Source organism: Pyxicephalus adspersus, chromosome 9 (assembly GCF_032062135.1).
Source record: "Pyxicephalus adspersus chromosome 9, UCB_Pads_2.0, whole genome shotgun sequence".
In the NCBI taxonomy this organism is placed as follows: domain Eukaryota; kingdom Metazoa; phylum Chordata; class Amphibia; order Anura; family Pyxicephalidae; genus Pyxicephalus; species Pyxicephalus adspersus.
The window spans coordinates 49,041,518-49,062,824 of NC_092866.1; the positions used below are offsets into that span (position 1 = coordinate 49,041,518).

At 39.1% G+C, this 21,307-nt stretch overlaps 1 protein-coding gene across 1 annotated transcript; it reads right to left on the bottom strand.

Moving 5' to 3' along the window:
• Positions 1 to 730: 730 nt before the first annotated feature.
• Positions 731 to 9,937, bottom strand: KCNA4 (potassium voltage-gated channel subfamily A member 4). Its single transcript, XM_072421851.1, has 2 exons — positions 9,404 to 9,937; positions 731 to 6,227 (listed from the first exon to the last, which is right to left on the bottom strand). The coding sequence occupies exon 2, from the start codon at positions 5,372 to 5,374 to the stop codon at positions 3,296 to 3,298; it is 2,079 nt and encodes a 692-aa protein (XP_072277952.1). The 5' UTR covers positions 5,375 to 6,227; positions 9,404 to 9,937; the 3' UTR covers positions 731 to 3,295.
• Positions 9,938 to 21,307: the final 11,370 nt, after the last annotated feature.

Below are 21,307 nucleotides of genomic sequence, written 5' to 3' on the forward strand. Positions count from 1 at the left end.
CTATAAATCATGTTTGACTTATGTAATCATACGTTAGCTGCTCAAAGTAGCACCCACATCTGATTTTAGAAATATACATTTTTCGACCCCTCTGTTTATTTTCACACACATAATTATGTAATGCTAAAAAACAATTAAAAACACATTTTTGCAGGTTGTGTAGTGTATAAAGCCTAATTCTGGCCACACAATGCAGCCTTGTAAACTTTTAGCAAGGTTTATTTAAAAAAAAATGACTGAATGGATGCATGCAACCTGCTGCCAACAGTTTCCCTGAAAACCATTAACAAAAGAAAACTTTGGAGGTAGGTTGTCTTGATCCAGTAAGTTTTACACATTTTACTGCATAATTGTAATTAAATGGGGTTAATATTTAATATATATATATATATATATATATATATATTTGACATTTATCAGAAATAAATATTGGCAATGATTTCATAAATTTAGTGAATTTAAACTCATCTTACTGAATAAGAAGAAACAAGGTAAAAAGGTGACAATGCAAATTCCCAATCATAGGCAAGAATTGCATACATGGGTCTTTGCAGGCCTGTGACTGAATGAATTAGGAAATTAGTCAGCACAACTTTACCTCATTCACTAATCTATGTGAAAATTCACTTTAAACCTGAGCATGCCTTACTCCTAGTACATCAACCCCAATAAATCATGTTTTATGTGATATATCTCTACTGTGAAGATTAATAAAACTACAATAAATACATTTCATTGGAGACATTGCTTTAATTCCATTGTAATCTAGTTTGCCTGCAATGCATGATTGCAACATGACAGTGTACACTTAAAAAAAAGAGAATAATCTCATTCATGATTAATCTCCAGTTCTGTTTCACATACAAATGTATTTTGAGATGAGGCTGAAATGAAAATAATACATACTGAGGTGGAAATATGCTGGTAAATTAACAAAACAAAAATAACCCTGTACTTACCCAATAGCCACCAATTTTATTTATCAATGGAAATTTATTAAGAATCATTTCACAAAAAAGCATGTTTGCAGAAACTAGCATTCACAAATATGAAAGGTTTCCACACAGTTGTGAAAAATAGGAGCTTGTTGGATTGAGATGAACATTACGTACCACTTTCATTACATGCAGATATGTATTTTGTTTGTAAACTCATATTGCAAACATGGCAGCATGAGCTTTTCTTTAAATTTCCACAAATATTTCTCTGGATCCAAATACCTCATTTTATATTAACCTTTTTTACCTGCCAGGGAGGACTACAATGCAACACATCTGCAAATTGCAACAGCCCCACCTAGTAGCAAAATAGCTCCAGGACAAAGTGGCTCTAGTGTGCTATAGTAATATAAGACCCATACCTCTTTAAATATTTCTAAATTGCACTTTGCATATTTTGGAATGCTTCGTTTACTCTAAACAATGAAACTGGATATATATTTTTATTTAAATAAATGTTGTGGCTTTCATATAAAACCACATACGTATAAAACTCCGCCAACTGTAAACCAGAACAGAATGTTAGGCACATGATCACATTTATCCTTTCCCAAACAAAAGTATAAGATATACCTGGAAGATAGGCCAGGATTTTAATTTCGTGATCTGTCAGCAATATGAATATGAAACCATCCACGTTACATCAAAATATGTAAAAATACAATTGTTTAGTTGGAGGTAGAAGCTTTCAAGCAACTTTTGTTTCTTTACTAATAAACTGCAATAAAACTTATTTGGGCTTTGGTATGTATCTGTTTTATATTAAGGCCCATATACAATGCAACAATATTTTGGCAGATTAATAACTATGTAAGTAATATAATGAGAGATCTACTTATTAGGATATCAGCAGAATTATGGTCACCTTGTTTAAGTATATCATTCATGAAGCATTCTGTAATAATAAATATAGCATGCCATATATTGGTGCATAAAGCTGTTCTAAGAATTGTAGGTTTCTGTTAAACACACTCCATATAAGCAGTGTTGATCGTTTACAACATGTATCAATTAAAAAAGGCTGCTAAGGAGATCTTATGGTAATGATTGTCCCTTAAAGATACATCAATGGTTCACAGTAGGAAGTCTCTTTATCTGTTATTTATCCAGGTTAGACTGTAGTGCAAAAAAAGCATTCCCTATCACTGTTCAACATGCAGATGTAGAAGTCACTTCTAAGTATTACCTGTTAGCAGTGGTTAATGTAAATTGGCAGCCCTTACAGATTGCAATTTGTATTGAACTCTTTGAAGAAGCTGTCCTCAAATGAATGAATAGGTAGGAATTTTCTTACGTCACATAGGGAATTCGACTTTGTTAAGACTAGTTTTACTGAACCAGACAAAAAAAAATACAGAGCTGTCAAAAAGCACTCCAATGTTGTATTTTTGCTGGCTCGTTTAAAACAGTATTAACCATAAATGCGGTAATGGCTACTAAAAATATAGATTACATTTTTTCTTTTTTGTGAAAGCTATTTTGTTATCTTTGAGCGCATATATCACATCAAGTTAAAAACAGCCCCTTAATTCTTATCTGTGCAAAACAATTGCATTCTATTAAAAATATATAAATATTTAAACTTTAATACCCTTTAGTCTACCGTTTTCCATGATATGTTAAGCATGATGAAAAGAACAGTAACAGTGGATTCCACATATAAGAAATTTAGTTTACACCGTTGGTAAATTCCTCTTCTAAGAACATTCAGTCGAGTTCTGGTACGACCACCTAGGAGATAGTCTTGTACCACAACTGACATCACCGTAATCTATGCCAAAATACACGTTATACTAAAATCTCTCTCATGTGGAATTTGGGGAGTAAAAATGGAACATTAAAAAAAATGACATGATAATATCTGGACAGACAAAAAGTAAACTTTAGCTGACTGGGCATCTTTAATCCACTGCAGTCACACACAAAAATAAACATATTGAGCATATTTTTTTTCTTTCTTTTAAAAGAATAAAAATGCCCGGCAGTTACAAGGCATCAAGATCCACTCTATTGTATGAAATAAAAGGCTTTATAACACCGCGTGTAAACACAGGTATTTGGGCTTATGAGAGTTGCTTTAAAAAACAAAGCCAAAGAACAGGCACTAGAATTCCTGTATTAGAATCATTCTGTTTGCGTCTGGTCCCAAAGTTGGATGTTCTTACAAGAGGAAGCCACTATATTTCATATCTAATCAGAAACCTATTCTTTTTTTTCTGATTAGATTTGCATATTTCGATTTTATATCACTGCACTCGTCAATGCATAAACTTTAAGGAAAGTTCCAAAAACAAGTCTCACACATCAGTTTCCAGAGTCTTTAAATTCACACAGTTATACTTAATGGTCTCATTCCCGTTCCCCGTGCTCTGGCTGGATTTGTCTCTGACACATAGAGACTCTTTGAGCCCTTCTTCCATCTCTAAATATTCTGACTTGTCCTGCAGAGAGGAAGAGGTGGAACTCTTTAATTTCTTGAGAAGGTTGGTGGGTAAGTAAGGGCAGCTAGAACTGTTGGTGGTCAGCTGCGTCTGCTCTTCGTTCTCAGTTTCCCTGTGGTAGAAATAGTTGAAGTTGGAAACTATAACGGGCACGGGTAGTGCAATAGTCAAAACCCCTGCTATGGCACACAGGGAACCCACTATCTTGCCCCCAACAGTGATAGGTTTCATATCTCCATAGCCTACTGTGGTCATAGTCACCACCGCCCACCAGAAGGCATCGGGGATGCTATGGAAGTGTGTGGTGGGCTCGTCCGCCTCTGCGAAGTACACAGCACTGGAGAAGAGGATGACCCCGATGAAAAGGAAGAATATTAGAAGCCCCAGTTCCCTCATGCTGGCCCTCAAGGTGTGCCCCAAAATCTGCAACCCTTTGGAATGCCTGGAAAGCTTGAAGATACGGAAGACCCGAACCAGGCGGATGATTCTCAGGATGGCAAAGGACATGGCCTGTTGTTGTTGCCCCGTGCCCTGCGGAGGGGGCTGTTGAAGCTGCTGGGGAGGGGGCTGCTGGTTGCCCAGCTCGGTCCCCAAGGTGATGAAGTAAGGCAGGATGGACACAATGTCAATGATGTTCATGATGTTCCTGAAGAAGCCAGGCTTGCTGGGGCAGGCGAAGAGCCTCACGGCAAACTCAAAAGAGAACCACACAATGCACACAGTCTCCACTATGAAGAAGGGGTCATTGAAGGCGGTGTGGGCGTTCTCAGGGGCCCCTAGGGTCCTATTGTAACCCCCAAAACCATCCTCCCCCGTGCCCAGCGGGGGCAGCAAGCTGTCCTTGTCATCCCTGAACTCAGGCAGGGTCTCCAGGCAGAAGATGACGATGGAGATGAGGATGACCAGCACTGACACGATGGCAATGCCCCGGGCCGGACCTGAACTCTCCGGGTACTCGAAGAGCAGCCACACCTGACGCTTGAACTCATTGTCCGGCAGCTGCTTCTCCTCTTCCTTGACGAAGCCCTCATCCTCCCGGTACTTCAGCAGAGCCTCATCGCCCAGCTCGTAGAACTTCACCTCCTCCGAGAAGATGTCGAAGGGCACATTGACCGGCCTCTTCAGCCGCCCCCCGGACTGGTAGTAATAGAGGATGGCGTCGAAGCTGGGTCGGTTCCGATCGAAGAAGTATTCGTTGCGGAGCGGGTCGAAGTATCGCATCCTCTTCTCGGCGTCCCCCAGCAAAGTCTCCGGGAACTGTGACAGGGTCTTCAGCTGGGTCTCGAAGCGCAGCCCGGACACGTTGATCACCACCCGCTCGCAGCACTCGAACTCACTGTAAACCGGGTGATAGCCGCCGTCCACCGGGCTCCTCCTGCCGCGGCCGCCCCGCTCCTCCTCACACAGGTAAAACTTTTTCTCGTCCTCCTCTTCTTCTTCCTCCTCTTCCCTCAGCATCATCTCCTCAGAGCCGCAGGGAGCCAGCTCCGAGGGGAAGGTGCCTCCGTCTTCTTCTCCTCCTCCTCCGCCGGCGCCTCCGCTGCATTCGTTGCCCGCTGCTTGGTGCCGGCTCCTCCACCTGTTGCAGCCGCTCAGGGGCCAGTAAGACTTGCTGCGCCGGTGCCCGCCTCCTCCTCCGCCTTTCCTCCTCTGAGCCGCCGGCTGCTCGGTCTGAGGTGACAGGGGCGCGCGCTTCGAGCTTCCCGCGCCCCCGCTGTTGCTATTCCCTTGACAAGTAGAAGCCACGCCCCCCGAGTTCCCGCCTTCGGCTTGCTGCTGCTGTTGCTGCTGTTGTTGCTGTTGCGCGACTACAGCCGCCGCGGCCGCTCGCGAGTGTGCCAGGCGTTCCCGCTCGCGGGCACGAGCTTGCGCGTATCCGTACGGCAGGTGGCTGCTGCAGCCGGAACTTTCCGCGCTCACCATGGCAACCTCCATCTCTCCTGTGTATAAAGCTGCTGAGCAGCCCTCTGCTAGTAGTAGTAACAACAATGTGTGACCAATATCTGCTTCACATTCCACCTAGCCATGCCAGTCTAATAAAAAGCACCCAAAGTAGTCTGTCTTCAGTGCACCAAACACATCAATTCAAAGTTTGCAACAGGTTGTTAGAGCCTCTTTTTTCCTAGGCCAACACATCGTTGTAATAAACACCCAGGCTTGTCCAGGTCAATAAAAAAATAAACTTAGAATATCGCTGCCATCCAATGACTTAAATCCAGACGCGTCTTGTGTTGTGAATTTAAAATCAAGGCTGCTACAGTACTTGCAAGGAACGCAGCCAAGAATAAAAGATTCACTCGAGGTATTTTGTCCTAGAAGAAAGGACCACTTGCCAAACTCCAGCACGAGAAACAAGGCGGCTCTCCCCCGTCTAATCCACCGTCAGGCCTCGGAGATCAAAGCCGGGTGGAAATGCTTGTCGGCTCCATTGAACTTTTACAAAATAAAAATATTTATATTGGATTTTATCCTATTCGATTTTTGTTTTCTTGTAGTCACGTGAGATGGTAAACAAGCGCAAGGGGATGCCTGTGTCCGCCAATGACAGTCAATATTATCATGGTGATGAAGAGATTTGGCCTTGTCGGAGCTGCCAGGGGTGCCGGGGGGAAGGAGGTGGAGGCCATTACTCCGTGGAGGAAATTGCAGTCCTCATGGTGACTTGTATCCGGCCTCCATGTGCAGGTGGCGTGTCACTAATAACAGCAGGGCACGGTAATAGGTCTCCATGGGAAAGACGACAACATAATGCATCTCCCTTTTGGTTCACATCACGCAGGTTGTCAGCCTGAAATACAGAAGAAACAGGGAGAGGAAGACACTTTACAACGGGCTCCAACCTAGGCCTTGTCACTGCTAAACAATAAAAGAATACCCGGGCAATGGGGTTACACCAGCACTGCAAGGGTTACAATGAATGTCAAGCCTAAACTTTTTATTTCAGTTTTGGAAAGCGTAAGGAAGGGTTAAAAGTTATTTTATGTTGTGTATACCATTGGAGAAATTTCCTCACACTTTCTGTCCCAGGAAGTTAGTGAAAATCTCCCATAATAGGGGCAATTTTGTTTTTTGACAGCTGTCTCTGGAACAAGTGTCACCATTAAAGCAAACCTATCACTACATTTTTAGCATCATATTAAAGAGTGGCTAAACCTTTTTAGATAATGTAAAAATGTTTTTTATTTTAAATTATTTTTTTTTACAATTTTTGAAGAGGATCCCTCCATTTTTGTCTTTTGACTGAATGGGAAACTTATATTAATAATATTATTAAATATGATTATTATTAATAATATTATTAATAAATAGTATTTATATGGCGCTAACATATTACGCAGCGCTGTACATTAAATAGGGGTAGCAAATGACAGACAGATACAGAGAGTGACACAGGAGGAGGAGAGGACCCTGCTCAGGCCAGGGACTGCTCCTTATGTACATGCTCGATAATGGGTATGAGTTATAAAGGGCTTTCCTGCAATGTGAAATAAAAAAAGTGCCAATCTCACTCATGCCCAGTGAGATCAGCAATTTTGTTTCACATTTTCAGGAAGAAATGCCACCCAATCTTGCACCTGCAAAGTGCAAGATCGGGTGATGTAAGAAGAAGGAAAAAGATGGCAGGGCCCACTGCCTGATTTACGCCATAAAGAAAAAGGAAGCTGGGACAGTGTGGGACATTCTGCTTTTGAGATCAATGGCTTTTGAAAATAAAGGTAAGTGTAAGGTAAGTAAGTTTTTTTTTTGTGTCTTCTTACAACTTGTTCCAGGGACAACAGATGTTGGATATCTCCCAACTTTCTGCTGTAGTGGAAATGGCCACCAGGACAAACTTTACAATCAGGACTCCGATAAAAATTGATTTATCTGCTCCACATTGTATCCAAAACTATATAAAAAATAAGTGTTAACTTGAGATTCACCATCAATGTTAAATTATGTGAAAAAGACTTACCTCATTCCTGAGGGTTCCTCTGTGCAATTGGGCCCTTGAAGCTCCATGCGGCGACTGCGAGGTCCTCCTGTGTGCAATGGGTCCCTCGCAATTTCTATGGCAGGCGCAGGAGGCTCTGGCGTCATCACGCACAATACAGAACCAATAAATCTGCTTTGTAAATGAGGACGCCAAGGGCCCAGCCACAACTCAGAGCCTTGGATCACAGAGGAGCATGGTGGCCCCAGGGAGAGACCTACATTAGCATTTAACCCTTGCAGTGCCAGGGAGAACTCCATTACACAGAAAGTTTTATTTTCCTATTCCTAAAATTCAGCTTTAAACCTCCACCATATATTACCAATTCCAGCGATTGCTATTTTTGGATAGATTTCTCTCTCCGGGTTAAAATCATAAGACAAAAAAAAAATAAACACACACCTATTGTAGCAAATGTTGTCACATGATGAATGGCAGCTTAGATGGAACACACTTCCCAACCCAATGCATAGACTTATTATCTAAACAAAAAGTGCAATGATTAGTTACCCATAGCAATCGATCAAACATCACTTTCCAGTAGGTACAATCATGACAGATCATTTATAATCCGTTGCCTTGGATTACTAAACATTGCACATATTAAATAAATAAAAAAAAAACTATACATAACAAATTGTATGTGATTTTCTCAACACAGTCATGCTGATTTATGGAAAGGGATACAGAAGTGTGGTTTCTACCCATCAGATTGTGAATCTGGTTGTCATGAGAAACTATTTGATGTTTCCACCTGTTTTCATAAATCAGGCAGAGCTTCTAAAGCTTTAGAATGTAACAGGTCTATTATTATCCATACGTCCATCCAAGAATCACACAACTTTTACCCCATTACATAGGAAAAAAAAGGGAACTCTCAGTTGAAAGTTGTGTGTCATAAAAAAAACAAAAACAAATAAATAATAGTGGACCCTTACGATCTTGAATTATCATGTATACCAGGAATAAGAATAAATATGTAAAGATATTCAAAGATCTGAGATGATCAGCCCTATTGGACATAAAAATAGAAACATATAGTTCATCATCTGAGATTTTAGGAATCTATTATTCCAATTCTCAGATCTTAGCAGTCTATCGGCCATGAAAATGGAAACATAGACCCCGAAAGATCTGAGATAATCAGCCCTGTTGGAAATAAAAATGGAAACAGACCTCTAGGATCTAAACTAATCAGCTCTATTGGTCATAAAAATGGAAACATAGGCCCCCAAAAGACCCAAGATTATCAGTTACATAAAAATGGAAACATAGACTCCAAAGGTCCAAGCTGATCAGCTCTATCAGTCATAAAAATGGAAACATAGAACTCCCAAAGACCTGAGCTATAACATGGACAGACCCGTAAGATCTGAAACGGTCAGTTTTTTTGGCCATAAAAATGGAAACACAGACTCCGAGACGATCAGTTCTATTGGACAAGGGCCCTTTAACCATTCGTTGAGCTTTTTGTTTGAAACATCAGTCTGTTTACAAATCCTGATTAATATTATATATTTTGCTGTTTCCTAACTGCAAAGTAATAATAACAATGATATTTAGATTGTGTTACAAAGCATTGGTGTCACCTTGTTTCATTTAATTTGCTTTCTGAGTGGTGCTGCGGTATCTACAGGTTTTTTCCCCAGACAAGTGAAAGCACCATCAGCCCTGTACAGCTCTGAGAGGTATCAACCAAAGCACTTTCATGTAATTGTTGCACAGGCCAAACATCATTGTATCCAACAAAATAAAACATATTACAACACACTAGCTCCCTGGTGATCTGTAGTATTTATTATGTAATAATGTAGCAATGCAAAAGGTTAATGCCATACTAAAAAAAGCATCACTATAATGTTGGCCATAAACATCACTGGACTAATGATGTTTTGATGTAGCAAGGAATACAAAAAAAAGATTATTTTTTCCCTTTTTAATCTGGATTTTCTCCTAGACCCCCTTCCCCCCTTTTTAAAACATGTACTTACAGCTCCATTCTTGTAGGCATCTGTTGGCTTGGAGGTTACTATGCTGGTTAGTTAGGAGTGATGCTTCTTTGTGAATTTGATTTTTTTTCTTTGCACACAGCCAGGATTTTATTATAGAAGGAGTTGATGGACTCAAGGCAGACAAGAAGAATTGTAAGAAAAAAAAAAGCCCAGCTTCCTTGCTTTGTATTATCTGATCCACCTGTTCTGTGCTTGCTGTGTGTGTGTTTTTCCCATGTCCTCAGCTGACTGTCATATTGACAAAAAGGGATGATGATGACTGTTTAGAGATTTCTCTCCCCCATTTAATGCTCAGCTGGACCAATCTACAGGCTAAGAGATGATCCTCAGCAGCATCCAGTGGATTTGCACAGCAATTGCTAGGATCCAAACAAGGAACAATACAAAAGAAATAAATAAAAATCCAGTGATCAGCCTTAAAATGCAAAAAAAAGGAGCTTCGTGTAAAGCAGATCAGGAGCAAGTGTTGTGTCTTCCCTGCGAAGTCTCCAATTCCCAATTGTGTTTGGGTACCACTGAAGGACAAACGAGTGAGCCCAGCCTGATTTATTCCCAGGGCTCGCTGGCTCCACGTCGGCCTCTAGTGGCCGCAAGACGGAACTGCGCCCCTGTCTGCAACTACAATTGATATTCCCCCCCTACTGTAAAAAGAAATATTATTAATTATTGAAGTAAATATTTCAAATTTAAATTATGCATGTCCCTCTAATAAAACATTTTGCAGGAGGGAATGCCGAGAAGCATTATTCCAAAGGAGGAAAAGCAAGCTGGTTACATGAGAGTAAAGAAGAAAAATGATGTCCTGTATAATAGAGTAGCTTCTGATGAAATTTTTCACCAAGAGTGATTCTGTTTCCCCTGTAAAAATTTACTTATTTTTATTGCATTCTTGCAAAGACCAGCTTTATTAGAACCATACAATACTGATACACTTTGATTAAAGCAGCTTCGTATTTTATGTACAAAATTGATAACAGGGCTCAAGAACACTATTACAACACTAACACATTAACACATGGCAATAACACACCCATTACAAATGCACATAAAATATATATAAATACATATATAAAATATATATAAATACATATATAAATTATATATAAATATATATATACAGGTAATCCCTGAGTTAAGGACATCAGATATACAGACGACTCCTAGATTTGAACAAAGCTTCCCTGCTGGCTCGTGTGCAGGATGGAGGCTTGATGGGGAGGAGGTAAATAGTTTGCATGACTTGCAGAAAAAATAATTTGCTAAACACAGCTGAGGTTGTGGGTGATCTTAAGTGATGAAGTTTTCTCCAACATCTTGTAAATCTTTAATGACCAAGACAAACTCTGCAGTTGTTTCTTTTTCCATATCAAAGCACAGCTTGCTCCAGAAGTTAATGAATGTGTAGGTTTCATAAACTTTTTTTTTGCTTTGTTTGTGGTTAACCCGCAGTGAGGATTTTATACTGTGACAGACACTACGCTGCCTAATATTATGTTGAGACAAACATCTGTCCTAATTGCATTTTCTTAAAATAATGTACTTGTTCCGACTTACATACAAATTCAACTTAAGAACAAATCTACAGTCCCTATCCCATATGTAACCCGGGGTCTATCTGAATATGTACTTGCAATGCAGTTCTGTTTCTAAATGAGACCCAGAGCACCTTGCCGACAGGTTTGCATTGCATCAGTACAAATGGTACATTGTTGTGCAATTTGATGCGTTCAAATGAACATGCTGCCATAACACAATGCATATTAACGCACATGCTCTAACACACCACAGGGGTGTGAATCCAACCTAATTTTGGGTCAGGTATGCAACCAAAGTAACAGATGTGTTTCTGCATGATTACAACAGTCTGTCTGATTCTGCCACAACTGGAAGCACCATTTTTGCAATATGACCCTAAACCTGCCACAGAACTAAAATGTACAGGTGCAGAAATTCTAATTTATCATGCAACTTGCATACAGATAGTACTGGGACAGATGTGAAGTTAGATTACTAGAAACGCTCACAGTTGCCGCACAGTTGAGAAAACAGGCAAACAGTTGCTTTTTGGAAGCACGATCATGCGGAACTAAAATCTATAATTTTGGTCTCACATAGAGCTGAATGATTTATGCCAATATTTTTGCAACCAAATTGCAGAAAATATTTATTTATAAATAAATGTCACCCATGGTAATAGCTTTAAATAATGTAAGTAAAAAAGAAACTAAAAACAATAAAAAAATCTTAGTTATGTTGTTCAGTGCATACCACTGGGCAGCCCCATAGAGAATGAATAGGGGCCACAGGTAGTTGTACAGTAACACACTACTTCTCCCTGCCAAATCAACAGACAGGTTCTTTAAGAACTATTACTACGAGTCCAAGCCACTGCTAGCCATGTGGGATCGCTTAATCCCAAAGCAAGGTCCAAACCTAGCCTTAGTAATATTTTGCTTTCAGTGGAACTACTGGTTTAATTTGGCTTTGCTAATGCCCTGCAAGGAATTGTTCTGTGTGTATGTTTTTTTTCCTTTGCTTTATCAACAGAATTATGTTTATGGTGACCATTTTAGATACAGTTAGGTGGGAGCAAGACCCGCAAAGTGGAGTGGAGGATCAGAAAAATGTAACTTTTGGAAGTGTTCGTCTTCCTAGTGATTTCCCTTTATCATAGTGGTAGGGAATTTACTTTTCATATACATATACTATATATAAATATATCTATAGTTGTATATATATATATATATATATATATATATATATAGTATATTTATTAATACATAAAATACAGATATGTGACCTGGCTGCTTTTGTCATCCACGCACCCCTGCCATATAGCACAACCAGATCCTCAACATTTTGCTAAAAAAAAATCCCTGCTGATTGGGCAATAAATAAACAGTGATACATTGATGAAGTCACCTTGCATTCTCTCCCACTGTAAGCATGTTCTCATTGTTAGAATAAATGCACCATGAATAGTAAGAACCCTGAATAACTCAAGAGTTTAAATAAAAGCAGTGCTATGGCTGCACCAAACTTCTCAACATCTAGGGAGTGATGTACTCAGTAATGTGCTCTGTGCACCACTAGCTTTACGACTCTGATGCTGGCAGATGGAACACAATTATTAAAATTAGTGTTTATTTTAAAGCCACAACACCATCTTTCCTCTAATCAATGAACTCTGCTCTGGTAATCAGAGAGAACTTTATGGGCTTGGCTGGCTATATGTGGTTAGCAAAGGACAATATAATGGATATTTACTGCTGCACCCCCCACCATCTCTGCTTCACAGAAGATTACAGAAGTCTGATATTAAGATTTATGTAGATATGCTTGTTCTTTATCAAGTACATCCACTGCTTTTTAAATTAATGTATACCATGTTTTATATTTTTCTGGAGTGAAGATTTATCATGCTGGTATGCTGGGACTTGTTGTTCTCTAGGCCTCCTGGGCACATTCTGTATTCTCAGGACTGCTGATTAATGAAAATTGAAGAGATATATTAAATCAGATATTTTTACATCTGTCCTTTTTCTATAGAACAGGAATACTGACACACTAGGCCAGGTTTGTAGAAGATACACATTTAGATCAGTGAACCTGGATGATCCAGCAAACTTGGAATGGATTTTTTAAAAGTAATTTGCTATTTGTTAGCAAATGTTTTTAATCTTGGATCAGGTCCATTCCATGTTTGCTCCACTGATGAAATATTGCAATACCTGTGTAACATGGTCTTTTCTATGTGTAAAGAGATAGGATATGACTTTTGTTTTTTATTAGGTAATGTAAAGAGTATATGAATATTTAGCAAATGTAGGATGATCTCACACCTTTCTCAGAATACCCCACACAATGATCCACTCAATACTCCACAGGCAAAATAAGAATGGGGCCATTGAACTACTAGATTGTAAGCTCTTCGGGGCAGGGTCCTCTCCTCCTGTATCACTGTCTGTATTAGTCTGTCATTTGCAATCCCTATTTAATGTACAGCGCTGCGTAATATGTTGGCGCTATATAAATCCTGTTTATTAATAATAATAATAATTGAACTGCCATAAAAAACGCAATAACTCAAGAGCACTGTACAAGACTCCATAAGGAAACATTATGTTTTGGGCATGAGACTATTTTTTAGGGATAAGTAGTAGCAGTGATAAAGAAGAAGATTGGTTATTTAGACTGCCTCTGTGCTAATTCTGAATTAGTAAATATTGATAACTAGATTGATATATGTTGCATCTTTCCCTTTGCCCCCTAAGGAACAAGTCAACTGTACCCAAAGACATACCCAGTGTCATATGCAGGGGAATATTCCCAGAGTAGTGTTAGATACCTCCTTTGGAAAAAAATGTTTGTACTGTTAGAAGACTAGGTCTACCTAGTTCTATGGACAGCAAGGTCTCACTAGAGATTTAAATGTACCTGCTGACCCTTGACTCTCAGAGAAAGGAGTGTTGGAATATTGGGGAATATGCAAAAGAAGCCTTCACGGAAATGGAAAGACGTATTCTATTGCAGAAAAGTTCTTAGCAAGGAGACATCCTGTATAGACAAAGTGGTATTGTAGCAGTGTTAATTGTAACAGCACATATTTGAGAATGTTTTTCTAATTTTTTATTATAAAAGAGCAATACCTACTTTAATCCATTTCCCCATTTTTTCTTCCCACTAGTTCCATATGTGATACCCAGTTCCCCAAAGCTCCTCTTCTTCCTGGACTTCAAATGGTCTTTATATACTCCTCTCTCTGATGCCATTGCACAAAATACATGATTAGCGCCCACTGATGACTTGGGAGATCCTGTTCTTCGCCTAACACAACAGAGTGGAGGAACAGAACACAAGCTGCCATAAAAGAAGGTAAGCATTCCTCTATATTGCACAGAGCTCCACTTTAACCAATATGCACCCTGACCAAGGATGAGTGAGAATGCCTCTGGCATTCTCGCAAAAATTTCTGATGGCTTCGCAAAATTTCGGCGAACCGATTTCGCTAAACCATAGGAAGACCGAGGAAATCATTACGATCCCCGGCACTAGAGGGTATTTAACCTCTAGTGCTGAGATTGCAGTGGATTCCCAGGGTTGCAATCATTCTTGCAGCCCTGGGAATACTGTGTGCAATCCCCAGCACTAGAGGTTAAATGGGGACAAGTCTCCCCATTCAAAACCCCCAGTGTTCTCTGATTGACTGAGGAAAGCTTTAGCTTTCAGCACTAGAGGTTTTGAGTAGGGGGACTTGTCCCCATTTAACCTTTAGTGCCGGGGATCGCACACTGAGCTGATCAATGAATGCCGCTGCGGTAATTTTTTTTTTTTTTAATTCAATCTCGTTTGGCAAGTTTACATCGGCCGTTCTTCGCTTACAATTTCAGTAAGGGAGAACGGCCAAATTCGCCGCGAGATCGAGTTTTAAAAACTCGCTCGCTCCTCCCTAACCCTGACTGCAAATGACTTTCCACTTTTTCCTATTACTCAGTAATATCTTATAGCCATCAGACAATGTTCATGAGTTGGTATAGGCTGCATTATCACGAATCTTGGTTTGTACAGCAATGTCTATTAATTTATTTTTACATATTTTGCTTGTAATATATTTTCTTCCTTCTATAACAAATGTTTATTTTGGGTGCTTTTAGTATTACTGTGTTTTCCAAATTTAATTGATTCCCATGAGTGATTTTTATACATGCATGAAGCCCAAATCTGTAGAAAACAAAACAGCAAGCAGGATCACCATAACGTAAATCAATGTTTTTGTAATAAGCCACCAACCCTTTTCATCCCAAGACACCTACAGTTGGTAAAACATAAGCCTAAAATTCTAGAAGGGGGATAGAAGGTAGGAATCAAAAAGGTTTTATTTTTAAAGAAAACCCCATCTTTATCCTAACAGGCTGGCAGCTGGGTTTTCCATAGAAGTGAACAGAGACTGTGACAGTACAGCAAGTTGGATATCCACTTTATTTCAGCCAGAGGTTCCTATAAAATGAGAATACATGACATTTAACAGAAACGCTGCCAAATATATTTTATAATATCTTTTTGAAGTAAAGCAATAAAGCCCCTATTGGGTTATTTTATGCTATGTTCTGAAGGATAGACTAACACAAAACTTTGCTTAACGGATGTTTTAATAATGTGATGCTCATGCTCATGTTGTAGCTCTCCTCTTTGTTTATTACATACATGCACACATACAATTTGGATTACCAATAAGCCTTAATTGTAGGATATATGTCGTTTTTTATGCAAAAATTTAATGATTCTAATTGGTTGGTTTGAATTAAGCTGTGTACACATGCTCGATAATTGTCATTGGAAAGGATTTTTCACAATCCTTTCCAACGACAAAAGGCTGAAAGATGCATGAACAAGCTCTGTACATACAGCGCCATTCTGCTCTATGGAGAGGGGAGAGGAGAGAACAAGCAAGCAGCACCCCACTGTGTTCTCTCCCCTTCTGTTGTATTGCAGTCTTTTGTCATTTGTCGTTCATGGATCTGCCAGGACAGTACACGCCTGCACTGTACACACGTCAGATTCTCGTCCGATATCAGCCCTGAAGCAATGATCGGACAAGAATCCTTGGACGTATGTATGTAGCCTTATGCTTTTCTGGTCAAATAATTTGTAATATATGACACTAAAGAGAAAGAGAAGAAAAAATGTTTTTTTTGTTTAAATATGCTTGTATTGGATATTGCAAGTAATTAGATACAATAGAAAAAGTAAACATCAAACAATACATCCATGCAACATATATATAAATATTAAACTTGTTACACTTAAATCTATTTGTCAATGGCCAAATTTCTGCAGAATAAATATTTATGCAGAATATAAATATATGAATGGTCCATATAGAGAACTTTCTCCAAACGATTCACTTTAAGATCGTTACAAAGGGCACTCTTTGCATCTGGAGGAAAAGAAACTTAATCTCCAGATAAGGAAGGGATTCTTCACTGTAAGGTCTGTGGAAATGTGTAATAGGCTCCCTCAGGAAGTGGTTTCAGCATGTTCTAAGAAAAAGCTGGATGATTTCTAGAAGCACAGAATATACCTTGGTATTATAGCTTTAAAGTAAAGATAACAGAGACTGTTGATCCAGGGAACATCCGATTGCCTCATGGAATCAGGAAGGAATTTTTTCCCCTGTTGGAGCAAATTGTACCATTGGTTTTTTTGCCTTCCTCTGGACCAACTATGTCTTATAGGGTTTTATATCTGGGATATGTTTTTTTCTCTAGGGTTGAACTTGATCGACTTGATGGACTGTCTTTTTTTAACCTGACTTACTATGCAACTATGTAAGTCACTGTAAAAAGAAAAGGATCACTGGCCTATACAAAACCTGTGCAGCGCTGTGTGTAGGGCCACATGCAGAACCACTGACTATAGATAGCTGCAGAAATTTACAAGGGGGCGGATACAAGACCAGTCACTTTACACAAGAAAAGCAAACAATAGTAAGCAGTCTTTGCTACAGGAAACTCCTGCACAGATGCTAAGCGCATTACTTGTTTGCATGTTGGGTTTTGCACAGATCTGGAAAAAATACACAAAGGATATCAACAGGTAAAATACACATATCTCTTGTCTTTAGACAGTATTGCTTTAGTCTACATTTCAGCTTTAAAATAAAAGCTTTCCACTCACAAGTCACTCTTGTGATTAATATCCTGGAATAGTTGTGTGTAAAAATAATTTCTCTCACCGTCCACAGTTATGGCTGCTCATTTTGTGTGCTTATTGCTGGCTTCACGTGAGCTTCAGTAACCAAGATAGATCATCCCGATGATGTTTGACAGACAACAATGTCAAGGTGATTTTGGCTGGAATGCTGCACATAAACCATAGTCAGCGAAGCCTCTGTGTCCTTTGTCTCCTTCCCTGGATTGATGTCACCATACACTTATGGAAGTTGACATTTCAAGCTTGCATTAAGCACAGCAAAGATCTGGAAAGAGATGGAAAGAGTGGCTCTACAAGGTTAAATGTTTATTACATTGAAGAGAAATTCATTTAAAACAACAATCCACTTTCCCAAAATGTACTTCTTCGCAGGAATATATGCTCTAAATGCTGGATCACTGAATTGGGGGTACGGAAATGAGATATTTTACCATTTCCCCTATATTGTATATTATAAAGTGTGTCAGACTATTAAAACAGATGTAAACCCAAACTGGATGGTATTTTGTTTTCTAAAACACTGGGCCTGCTTTATTAAAGCTCTCCAAGACTGGAGGGGATACTCTATAATCAGTGAAGATGGGTGATCCAACAAACCTGGATCCAGGTCCAGGATTTAAAACATTTGCTAGCAAAAAGCAAATGACTTTGAAGAAATCAATTCCAGGTTCATGCAGCTTCACTGATTAAAATTTGTATCCTCTGCAGCTTTTAATGAAACTTTAATAAATCAGGTCCAGTGTGTTTGCTATACAAGACAAATTTTCTTTCTGCAGTTTTTAAATACTGTTTTTATTTTTTCCATCCTTTTTTGCAGAAAAGTTCTGCGGGTGAGGGTTTCAGGACAGCAAAACATGCTTGCACAAGTGTTGGCATGGCCACTTACAGTTTCATCCACAAGATGGCAATTCGATAGATCAATAGGGAAATGAGGATAAACATTGTTACCCTAAAAGTACCTGAACATGGACCTTCATGGCTGGATAACCAGGTACTACTTTAATGAAAGCTTTACATTTAAACAAGCCTGACATATCTTTTTTAATTAATCTCTGAGCAAACTAAATCAGTTGAAAAAAGTTTGGTGACTTCCAGTATTTGACTTATCTCAAGAAAACCTGGAATGGATTCCTTAAAAATCATTTGGTATTAGTTAAATGTTTTCAATTCTGGACCAGATCCATTCCAGGTTTTCTGTCTCCTCTAGGTTATCCCATGACTGTCTATCTTCTCCTTTTATAAATCAGACTCTATACTAGAATGGGGCCGTATACCTCTGTAAGAATTGCGATCACAGTATTTTCAGTTGTGTAGGAGTCCCTGTGCGTGGAAGACCTGAGCTGCCACTATTTTTCCATTCTGCATGGGCCATCTTGTTAGTTTTGTACTACATCAAATCTAACATCTCCTTCCCCTCCTCAAAAAAAACCTAAAATTTAAAGCAGAACTAAAGTAATTTCCTTACAGGAAGTTCTCTGTTCATTATATCTATCCCCACCCTAATCCTTCAATTCTTCTTTTTCACTTGTTGAAAGGGAGAATACAGGAAAAGGCTAAAAGGATCCACACTGTGAATGGTGATGGTCTGTCCCTAAACAAATTTAGCAGCATATTGGCATACTATTAAGGAAAAGTGGAAAGTCCATGACCACTGGTCTGGGAAAGTTGGAAAGCTAAAACAAATAGGCCAGAGACATGTGGTCTTGCAAGTGTGCATTTATTCTGTTTTCAGTTTGCATTGTTGTTGTTTTAAGTCAATGACACCATTTAGAAGAATTTTTATTGCTTACTTACAGCCTGCCTTTGAGCTATTTTTCCCCTCTCCCAGCCTTTATTTACAGTATTTTGCTAACCGTATCAAAGTAAATATTAGCTAGGAGATTTGCATCAACCTGTGTTTATATTGGCTGCTGGTTGGCTACCCTCAAAATCTAACAACCCCTGTTAAACTTAAAGAGGAACTAAACTCAAAAAATGCCAAAAAATCAACTTATCTTCAATCCCGCAGCGCAGTCGATCAGTCCAGAGGTCTCTTCCATCGGGCCCTGTGTCGTCCCAGTATCCGTCTTCCGGGCAGCACTTCAGGCCCCGCCATGTTCTCCTCTTCTTCCAGGTTTTTCTTACTACATCACCCGACCCACGCGCAAGATTTTGAGACGTAGTTGGAGAAAAAAACTTGCCGATCTCACTTTGCATGCGTGAGATCGGCTATTTTTTCCCTTTTGATGAAAGCACCCAAGAGCCCCCCAGGATGCTTGGTGTAGGTTTCCCAGGAGGCTTTGTGCTCCAATTCCATTGATCGAGAATTAGAGAGTGGTGTTGCACTTAAAAAGAAAACAGAATTTTTACTTAACATAAAAGGGTTGTCTACCCTTTTATTTAAAGTTACAATTCTGAGTTTAGGTATGCTTTAACAACTATCTCCCAGCTGATTCCTAGGGATAGGAGCCAAGGTTTGGCTTAAACTTCAGAATCTGATGAAGGTACAAGGCTTTACCAATCCTGAAACAAAATAGATTTAAGCACATTTGCCCATCTTTACTGAAAACTGTTGTAGATGAGAATTACACTTACTATATATAATATATTGTAGCTTACTAGTCCTTAGATGTTGTGACAGCATCAGTTTTTACCCTAGTCACTAACTTCCAGTAATTTTACCCAACTAGACCTGTCACAGGGTGACACCGCTCACTCACTATACTGTATCTATGTAGAAGCAATATTGTTACCCTTTGACATGAATATGGAACCCCCTTCCTTATCTCGTCTTTCCAGTAACATAGAAGAGAGGGTTTTGGCCTCAGAGATAACTAGGAGCACTTTACCTGATGAGTGTGGCACAGAGCTCAGGAAGGTAGCTGATTTCTAGCGGGATCAATCGGTATTGTTTATGCATTTATCAAACATATATACCAAAACACTTTAACTGTATATTTAACAGACCAATTGGAAACAAATGATGGATGTTGCTAGAATTTACTTACCCTTTAATTTTGTACCTAAATGTTCAACTGAATTTATTTGGTGAATTAGCTACAAATTGCACATAGTGAATGTTATTTGCAGTGAAAATTTTTTTGCATCGACTCTGCATGTGCAAACATTTTTTTTAGGTTTTTATTAAAATTAGGTTTAAATGAATGAAAAGTGAGAAAGCAAACACAGGGTGAAATGAGATGTTCAAACTCATTACCACTTATAGTGATATGGACAATGCAATTCCTTCATTATAGGTAAAAAGAGATTACCGGCTACCTTGGTGTGCCCGGAACCTTTGGAAGAATTTGGGGCTTTTTCCTGTATGGGATTGCTTTTCATAGTTGCCAAGTCATGGGGTTGAACTAGGAGAAAAAAGCTCAGCTGATGAAATCTTACCTAATATTGCTCCATCTGATTTGTGCTTTTTGGAAAAAGTGCTCACAAATGCTGTACATGGCCAAAAGTATGTTGACTTTCCTACAAACTTTGGTGTTTCTAGTAAAAACACAATTATTACTACAGAAAGGAATTTTTTACACAATTATTTGTTATCAACTTTGTAGAAACACTTTGAGGGTGGCCTTTTTCTGTTCCAGCTTACCCCTGTACAAGTCAGATCTATAAAGGTTTATTGAGTTTGGTGTGAAATAATTTGAGTGTCCTCCAGAGAACCTTGACCTTAACCCAGCTGAACATTTTTGGAATGATTCAGAACATTGTTAGTGAGCCAGATCTTGTCCAAAATCAGTATGTGATCCCACTTTTTTTTTAAATACATAAAAACTCCCACAGATGCACATTTTTGTTGAAACCCGTACCTGAAAAGTAGAGTGTGATAAACCTGCAAGAAGTGTTTTTTGGCGGAGATGTAATTAATGCCCATGATTTCAAAAACATATGTTTAATACGCTCCTACACATTTGATGGTCAGGTGTCCTCATTGAGCGGACAAGTCCAGCATTTAAGATGATTGGACCACCAAGAATGTAAACTCTGAACTAGGAAGAGATTCCTTAAAGCCCCTACATTTTTTTAGGTCACCTCTTGGAAGTTTTATGTATTTCCACAATCTATGCACATTCTAACAACATTTATTGCATGGTATATTAGTAGCCTACATATCCTCTCTACTGGTTCACTTTAGGCTCCATCTACCCAATTTTTTGGTTCATTTTTTTCTTTGGAAAC